The following is a 9,620-nucleotide window of genomic DNA, read 5'->3' as shown; positions in this document are numbered from 1 at the left end:
TAGTATAGCTATAAATAAGGACCTCTTGTATTGTATTGTTTATCTAATATCAATAATATATTTTTTTCCGTGCTTTCTCACAATTAGTTAGGAAGGTGGTTAGTGCATAGTGTTTTCTATATAACAGTGTACACTTGTATCAGTTAATGGTAATAAAAATATCTTCTCTCCTGTAACTTCTCTCTCTCTTTCTCTTTCTCTAATTGTTCTTGGCTACTGAGTGTGTGGGTTAGAGAGTTTGCATGTCGATGACAGGAACCACCATTGATGATCAGTTGATAGCTTAATCTAGCTTAATTAACACAATAACAATTACTAATTGTCTACAGTACCGGAATATGATAATTTAGAAGACTGGTGTAAATAAAAATATTAAAATACGTTGATAGAATGGATCTTAAGAGTAAGACTTACCTCGGGAAAACATAGTTGGTAGAGCTTGTAAGTCAAGAACTTGGGGCCAAAAAATATAGATGTTAGTGGCTCTTTAGGGGAACCAAATTCTAAAAGCTGAGTATCCAACCAATTCTCTGCTGGTGTCCGTTCATCATACTTCACAAAAATACATTAGAATCAACATAACAAATGTGTTGTTTTTCTTTCTAACAAACATGTTGATTACATATGAATCGAATTGACACATCTGAATTGACACATCAAGCTTTTGCAATCCACATACATAGACCATAGTAATAGATCTAGACTAGATGAAGCGAGGCACTGTGTCCAACTAGGACCACATATATTGTGAGAAAATCATACATATATAATAAATAAAACTCGTTTACGAATAATAAACATCCTCATGTAAATGGAATAAAAATATCCAGGTATATATTTTCCTGATCCAAAACATAGGAGGAGTTGTGAACAGAATCAGGCATTAAAGTAGTCAAGAAAACAGCAACATAGATCTTCTGTGGATACTTTTCCATAGCAAGTCCAAGATTCATACCACCAAGACTATGCCCAACTAATATAACCTTCTCCTCTTGTGGAAGTTGGGTTTCCATAAACTCTATCAATGGTAAATTATAGTCATGAAGCGTGCGAAGCTCGTCTATTTTTCTCAAATCAATGCCAGAAGCTGCTAGATCAAGGGTTGTAACCTTGTCGCCCGAAACTTCTAGCAGAGGCTTTAGCTTGTACTAGCTCTAACCTCCATGCCATCTGAGGCAGAATTTCTGCTAAGGGGGTTAAAAAAAAAGAAGTTAAAATTTTTTTAAAAAATTATAGCTGGTGGGAACTGAACCAATAACCTCACAAAGGTTTTGAACCTCCTTGACCACTAAGCTATGCTTTTGGGCTATGTCTAGAGGATTCAAAACATAATATATAGAGGTAAAAAAATAATATTTTGTCTTATATATATATTATTATTTTTTGGCAAAAGGGGTTCAGCCCCTTCCGCCTCCTAAGTCCGCCCGTGGCACCAAGTACCAAAACAAAGTGCTTTCCTAATTGCTTCTTGATAACCTCCACTTTTAGGCCTTGTAAGTTTCTTTTCTTTGGTTAATATAAGTCTTAATATATTGAACTTAAAGATGGATCGCCTTTGGTACTTCAATAGATTTTATAAAATAAATGGCATTACTTCAACCATAACAACTACATTACACAAGTTCAGTTGATACCTACCTATAAAGTCAAATTAAAATAAAAAAATATCAGTAACGACGACTTTCTAGATTTATGGATTCAGTCAGCTAATGGTCTGACACTGAGAAAGATAATTTTATAATTGTTTTGATTGTTTAGTATGATTACCCAAAGAAAACCATCAAGCTGACTAAATATTAACATAACACACCTCATACTATGTACATTAATTTGCGGAACAAAGTTGTAAAATTACATTCTCGATAGATCTCGAAGGGATGAAAGCATCAAAAAACTGAGACGACTAAGAGTTATACTGAAAATCGAATAAACAAACTTGTCAAATTGAATTGTACAAATCTCTATTGTGGTCAATATGTGTATCCACAATGTACTTCAGGTCTTCTTTTTTCCTATGCTTTCTTCAACTTGGTAGCTTAGCGAGCGGGGCAATTGTGCTTCGCATCATATAGCTAAGAAATACCATGAAATCCGAATGAACAAAATGTCAAGTTGAATTGTTACAAGTCTTTGTTGTGGTCAATATTTATATCCACAATATGTATTCAGGTCTTCTATTTTTTCCCTATAATTTCTTGAACTTGGTAGGTTAGCAGTAGTGGCATTTGTAGTTCCCATTGTGAATTACCAATGGCCCTCTTTACCAAATTCTCTAACAAAGGACGATGAGACGTTGGTTTCAAGATATGCTTCTAGATTATTGCATTGGTGGTTGATGCAAAAATCATCACTCTCTTCCTCTGCTGATAATTCAAATCCTACATGCTTCACTGCCAAGGACTTAGAGCTTTTAAAGAACGAACCTGGATTTCAATTTCTTACCTCGGTAAGGTCAATTCGACTTCACCACTACTGCAATATTCTCTTTTCATGCTAACAAGCTGATATGTCATATTATTTTGACAGGAAAAGTTTCAGAGCAGAAGTGTTTTCAACAACCTCTGTAGCGACTTCCTTGTGGCTTTTAGTAAATGGGAATTTAAACCTTTGGCGCTTAACAATCCTTTTCCTGAAAATGATCAAAATTTTGTTCACATATGGCATGGCTGTGAAGACAAATTTATTAATTTGAAAGTACAAAGACATGTTTCGGAAAGGTTACCTTGGATTCAATATCATGAAGTTCCTGAGGACGGACATTTGTTGATCTATGAAACGGTAGTCTGTGAGGCCATCTTAATATCTCTTTTGCTTGGAGACGACACACTGCTCTATACACCTAATTTTTCTTAGCGAGTGTCACACCCCATTTTCACCAAACTCCTTTGGGTCTGCTGCAATTAATAGCAGATTCGTTCACCTTGGCACTGAAAGAAAAGAAAACTAAGAATTCAAATAAGAAGATAATACCAAGTTAAATCTATGATCATTGCAAAGCAAAGGATAGAAAGGGCAAGTCTTATGTTATATGCGTATGCCCCTGTTCAGACATCATATGTTCTAGCTTTTGTTTCAACTGAAAAATAAACAAGAGGGGTAGGCAGTAGAAGAAAAAGAGTTTTAACAGAATTATTTCTAGTGGCTAGTTTCATCTGCTCGCTACCAGTTCAGACACAAGAGCGAGCACTCAGTAAAACCTCATGGTAAAATTACTATTATACAAGCTTTAAATCTGCCCAACAGACAGTATTCTGAGAAGAAATGTGAAAACCTAGTAAGGATGATGGAGGGGAGGGCCTTTTTTTCAGCAGGAGATAAGTCTTTCGAACTAATCGACATCAGTGAAAATCGGGTTAGATGGTTTTTACTCTATGAACACAGTAGGAGGTTCATCGGCAAGATCAGAATCGATGAAAACAATCTAAGATGGGTATGCGCTGCTTTGAAAGATGCTTCACGGGGAGAGGGGAACTTGTGCAGAAGATAGGGAAGGAAAATTGAGGCTTATATTTACAGAGTATATAAGAATTTCAACAGTTACGATAGATTTTTTCGTATTGAGGCATGGTTGGGTGACAGGAAATCATCGGTGATTATCCTAGAAATTATCAAAAACGGAGGTTGGTGCGACATTACAGATAAAATCTTGAGATTTCTTTGGAGGCCAGAAAGACTAGCGTCGAACTGGAGTTATTAAAGTCAGTCAAGATCTTATTTTGAAGCTGCTAGTCCTGAGCTTTGGCCTTCAATGGAGATGAATGGTGCAGTAGCAGATCAGAACAAAATCAAAACTAGTGTAGAGGCTGAAGCAAATAGCTCTCATTTTCTTGCTAAATGTCTGGTTGGGAGATTTAATGACCCATTCAACATGTCTCCAAACCATGAAGTTATTCAAAAATGATTTACTAACAGATGGAAAGTGGCAACAGGCTTGAAGGTTACGCCGATTGCGCACAATCTCTTCCTCTTTGAGATGCCTTCTCGCCAAGAAGTAGTTAGAGTCAAGCCAGGTGATTGGTACTGGAATGGAAGAAGGTTGTCATTGGAGTGGTAGTCAGCGGTCACAGGATTGGCAATGGCGGAACCAAACTCCGAATGTAGATGTATAAAAGCTTTTGGAATTCCTCTCCATGCTTGGTTGGAAAGCTCTTTCAGAGTTATTGGTGAATTGTGTGGCGGCTTCGTTGACACCGACGAAAACACCAAGAAAAGGACTCACCTGCACTGGGCTAGGATTTGTGTCAACAAATCAATTGAACATATTCCTAGTAAACTTGAATTGAAAGTGGGAGAACTAAGCTATGCAATTTCTATAATTTCAGATGCTCACACTAAATTATGGGTCGCCGGGGATGGGGTGGATTGCAGCAACAAAGGTTTCATTGAAGAAGAAGGGGTTATGGTTTCGAGGTCTGCAGCTGTCAAATCAGTACATAGGCCACAGGCACAGCACATGCCTTTAGCCTTTAATTCAAAATTGCCATATGCAAATGAGGTGGGGCCCTATAGTAGGTTTAATAATCCAGCCAAAGGGTCCAGTATTATTAAGGATGTTGGGCCTAAAAAAATTATTATTAAGAAACCAGACAAAGGGGCATGCATTATTAATGAAGTTGGGCCTTCAAACACAAAGAAAACAGATCATGCTTATTACAACACAGGCCCAAAAAGAAGAAATAAGAAGTTACAGATCTGGAAGGCCAGAACCCAAGACCCATGCCTTCTTAAAATACGCTCTTCACCTCCACCACATAATCTTGATCCCCTTTCCATAGAACTCCATGCTCTGGAAATTAAGCGTATGATGTCTAATTCAGAAGGGAGTGTTTGCCTAAGCCTCTGCGATGCTGATGATTAAGGAAAATTGCCCCAGGATATAGAATTTCCTTCTATTCCTCCACAGATCAGGGAATTAGCACCAGTGTTTGGCTCAGAATCTGATTACTCTTCTCAATCTCACAGTGATACTCTCTCCCTTCCTTGGTACGATGATAACTCTTTTAGTCAATACTCCTTCTGTTATAGCTACTTCGAAATGGACAAAGTTGGTTATGGTGAAGGCATGCAGAGCATTTGGGGTTAATGCAACTAGTTTTGAACACGAATTATTGAATATGATTCTAAGAATGGACTAGAGAAGACAATCTCAATTGCAGCAAAGAGAGTCAGAAGGGGGTTATTCAAAGACAAAAAAGAAGAAAGGGGTGGCAAAATTGAAAATATTAGTTTCGAATTTAAGCCAAGGTAAAGGGGAAGGTAGGGTAAGGGGCAGGATTCACAAAACTCATTTGGGATGAAACTAAAAATCCTTAGTTGGAACGTTAGGGAGTTGAATGAGAGTAAGAAGAGGGGGATCATCAAATCTTTGTTTATGAAGTGGAAGGCAGATATAGTATGTTTGCAGGAGACAAAAATTAAAGAGTGGTCACGACAATTAGTAGGTTCTTTATGGGGGAATAGATGGGGCTAGCTGGGCAAATTTGCAAGCAAATGGCACAAGATGTGGGGTCATCATTTTGTGGGACAGGAGGTTGTGGAAAAGCATTAACATTCAGCAAGGTATATACTCGGTTTCTGTTATTCTAGAAAGTCTCCAAGAACAATTCAGGTGGTGTTACACTGGGTATATGGGCGACATTCAAATGCAGCAAGAAAGGATCTTTGGCATGAATTGGCAGCAATAAGGGGTATTTTGGATGAACATTGGGTGATAGGGGGAGATTTTAATGTATGCAGATATGAGCATGAAAAATTCAATTGTCTTAGAAGGTCCAGAGCAATGAAATCTTTCTCTGAAATTATATTGGAATTGGAACTGTTGGACTTACCCCTACAGGGAGCTCAATATACATGGTCTAGAGGTGAAGAACAACTTTAGGCTTCTAGAATTGATAGGTTCTTAATCTCATCTGAGTAGAATGACAGCTTTAAGGCAATAAAGCATGTGACTTTACCCAGAGTAGAGTCTGATCATAATCCATTAATGCTTGAATGTGGGGATTGGGACTCCAATTCATCTTATTTTAAATTTGAGAATATGTGATTGCTAGAAGAGGGATTCATAGACTCAGTTAAAGAATGGTGGTCCAGTTATCAGGTAGTGGGCAGTCCAGACTTCATCTTGACTCAAAAACTGAGGAATCTGAAGAAAGGCATCTCATGCTGGAAGAGGGAGGTATTTGGAAAACTAGAAACTCAAAAATATAAGGCACTTAATGAACTAACTATAATGGAACAATCATGTGAGGGCAGAGTTCAAACACAAGCTGAGAAGGCTCAAATGATCAACCTGCAATCACAAATTCAGCAGTTAGCAAAGATTGATGAGGTTTCATGGAGACAAAAATCAAGATGCTTATGGCTTAAGGATGGAGATAGAAATACAAAGTACTTCCAAAAGATGGCTAATGCTCATAGAAAAAACAACTTCATTGATAGGCTACAGATGGGGAAAGTCATCATTGAAGATAAGGAGGAAATCAAAAGTGAAATCCTGAACTTCTACCAGCAGTTGTACACAGAGAATGAACCTTGGAGGCCGTCAGCTAGATTTGACAATCTAGCTAGGAATTCAGAAGCTGAGAGAAACTATTTGGAAAGGGAGTTTGAGGAACATTAGATTCTTTCAACTATTAGAAAATGTGCTCCAGATAAGACTCCAGGACCTGATATTTTTACTATGGAATTCTTTCAATATGCTTGGGAGATTATCAAAAAGAAGGTTATTGATGTAATGAATCACTTTCACCACAACTGCCAAATGGTTAAATCTATTAATGCCTCTTTAATTGCTCTGATTCCTAAAAAGAAAGGCACAACCGAGCTCAAGGATTATAGACCAATCAGTCTTATAAACAGTGTTTGTAAGATTGCTTCTAAAATTTTGGCTGAAAGGCTTAAAACAGTCATTGGAAAGTTGGTATCGGGGAGTCAGAATGCTTTTGTAAAAGGGAGACAAACCAGAGATGTTGCTCTCATTGCAAATGAGGCACTAGATTAGAGACTTAAAAGTGGAGAGCCAGGGTTATTTAAACTGGACATTGAGAAAGCTTTTGACAAAGTGAGCTGGTCATACTTGCTCACAATTCTGAGGCACATGGGCTTTGGGGAAAGATGGATAAGATGGATCAAGTTCAGCATCACTACTGTTAAGTATTCGATCTTAGTGAATAGGGGTCCAATGGGTTTCTTTCTTCCACAAAGAGGTATCTGACAGGGTGACCCTATCTCACCGTTCCTCTTTATCTTGGCCATGGAAGGGCTTAGTAAAATGCTGCAGAAAGCCAGTCAGTTACAGTGGATAAAGGCTTTTAAAATTAGGAGAAATGTTGGGACTCAAACAATTGTATCTCATCTGCTTTATGCAGATGATACACTGATTTTTTGTGGAGCTGAGAGGTCTCAAGTGATCCAGCTAAACCTAACTTTATTCATTTTTGAATTTATTTCAGGTTTGCACATGAACATGTCGAAGAGTACCATTTATCCTGTTAATGAAGTCCCAAATCTGGCTGAGTTGGCTCGTATTATGGGATGTAAAATTGGTTCATTTCCATCTACTTATCTTGGTTTACCTTTGGGAGCAAAATTTAGATCCACTGAAATTTGGAATGGGATCATAGACTAGTTTGAGAAGAAACTTACATCATGAAAAATGCAATATCTTTCATTTGGGGGCAGATTAATACTTAACAGTGTATTTGACAGCATACCTACTTACTACATGGCTTTATTTTCCATCCCAACAAAGGTTTTGAAGCAACTTGATAAGCTAAGAAGAAACTTTCTCTAGGGAGGCAATAATGAACGACATAAATCCATTTGATCAAGTGGAAAAAGGTTACCCAACCAAAAACTCAAGGGGGGGTTGGGAATCAAAGATCTAGCAACACACAATAAAAGCATGATGATGAAGTGGCTGTGGAGATACAATATGGAGGATTCTGGGTTCTGGAAAGTTGTCATCAAAGCCAAGCATGGAGAGCTGAATCACTGGTGTTCAAAAGTCTCAAGTGCTCCATACGGTGTGGGATTATGGAAAGGCATCAACAAATTATGGAGTACTTTTGCTCAGAACATCCATTTTGAAGTTGGGAATGGTACATACATCAGATTCTGGAAGGATAAATGGCTCGGAAACTCTACCCTCCAAGTTTCATTCCCTAACTTGTTCACCATAGGCCAAGATCCTAATGCGGTTATTGCTGCATACATGGAAGGGGTCAATTGGGACTTGAAGTTCAGAAGGGACATGCATGATTGGGAAATAAATGAGTTGCTAGAACTTTATGCAAGACTACAACAAAGCAGTATTAACTCCCGAGCTGTGGATAGACTTAAATAGGGGAATCATGGTGGAGGCATCTACACAGTCAAGGTGGGATATCAACAGATGTGTTCTAGTAATCCCATGATAGATAACTGACCCTGGAAACTTATTTGGAGAACCAAGATGCCACCAAAAATTATCTGTTACACCTGGACAACATTATATGAGGCATGCCTCACACAAGATAACCTGATGAAAAGGAACTTTCAGTTACCTAACAGATGCTACATGTGTCAAAAGAAAACTGAAAGTACCTGCCACTTGCTCCTACACTGTGAGGTGGCTTCAGACTTATGGTACATTTTTTTGCCTTTTTGGTCTCAAATGGGTCATCCCTTACACAGTCAAGGACGCTTATAAGAGCTGGAGTTTATGGAAAGTTGATGAAGCCATCAGGAAAATTTGGTCAATGGTCCCTGCTTGTATTTTCTGATGCATTTGGACAGAGAGAAACAAGAGATATTTTGATGGAAACTCAACTCCTATAGGTTCTTTAAAGGTTATGTGTATTGCCAATTTGTTCTGTTGGTCTAGATTGTACCCTATCAACAATATTGATCATCTTTTGGATTTCATTAGTTCCTTAGCTCTGGTTTAGCCAATTATGTATAAGAGCCGGAATATTTTTTGTAAGCTCAAATGCCAAATCATGTACTTCTTACATCTTCTTGATGCCATCTATTGAAATCAATTACTTTATCAAAAAAAAAAATCTTATGTTATTGCATTTCAAAAGGTCAACAAAACAATAATCAAGAGCATTTTGATCAATCAAGTAGGATAGAAACTTAACTCTAGTGGCAGATGTAGAGATATAGAAAGGTACTGCATGTTTGAAAGATTTTGACTAAGAATTGATGGGTTTAAGCCTGCTATTTTGACTAAACATTAATGGGTTTTAACCTGCTATAAGATAGTCTATCCAAAACTTTTGATGGATAATAATGTTTTGAGACATCTGAAAGTTCAGTCATAAACTAAAGTGGCAATAGAAGCAAAATAAACACAAATGTATGTCATAGTGCTGTGAGGTTATCATGAGAAGGGCTAGTGGGCCACTTACGTGCTATTGAGAAGTGCAAAAACTTCATATTTTATTTTTAAGCATACTGTAATATTGTACACATCCAACCAACTAACACTAATCCTAACTCTTAACTCAAAGTAAGAAGCTTATACCATACCTTCAATTTTCAGCACCTAGCCTAAAGGATTTTTTTTGGGTTCTGTCATGACCACAGTTTCCCTATGTAGGATGTCGCGATGATACCTAATCTCTAATACTAGGTAA

General features: G+C 37.7%; 2 protein-coding genes across 2 annotated transcripts; one reads left to right on the top strand and one right to left on the bottom strand.

Annotated features, from left to right (window-relative positions):
- Positions 1–293: 293 nt before the first annotated feature.
- On the bottom strand, positions 294–1,603 carry LOC104100493 (salicylic acid-binding protein 2-like). Its single transcript, XM_070188905.1, is given in 5 exon segments — positions 294–323; positions 415–554; positions 845–1,170; positions 1,430–1,506; positions 1,595–1,603. Coding segments are annotated over 5 exon segments (582 nt in total).
- A 6,330-nt stretch (positions 1,604–7,933) lies between these two features.
- On the top strand, positions 7,934–8,344 carry LOC104100496 (uncharacterized). Its single transcript, XM_009607733.1, has one exon. The coding sequence runs from the start codon at positions 7,934–7,936 to the stop codon at positions 8,342–8,344; it is 411 nt and encodes a 136-aa protein (XP_009606028.1).
- The last annotated feature ends 1,276 nt before the right edge of the window (positions 8,345–9,620 follow it).

This window comes from Nicotiana tomentosiformis, chromosome 11 (assembly GCF_000390325.3).
Source record: "Nicotiana tomentosiformis chromosome 11, ASM39032v3, whole genome shotgun sequence".
NCBI classification, from domain to species: domain Eukaryota; kingdom Viridiplantae; phylum Streptophyta; class Magnoliopsida; order Solanales; family Solanaceae; genus Nicotiana; species Nicotiana tomentosiformis.
This window is presented reverse-complemented; position numbering and strand designations above follow the sequence as displayed.

What these genes read in the sequence shown, in the direction of transcription:
- LOC104100496 (XM_009607733.1), top strand. Translation starts at nt 7,934, where the DNA reads ATGGAGGATTCTGGGTTCTGGAAAGTTGTCATCAAAGCCAAGCATGGA.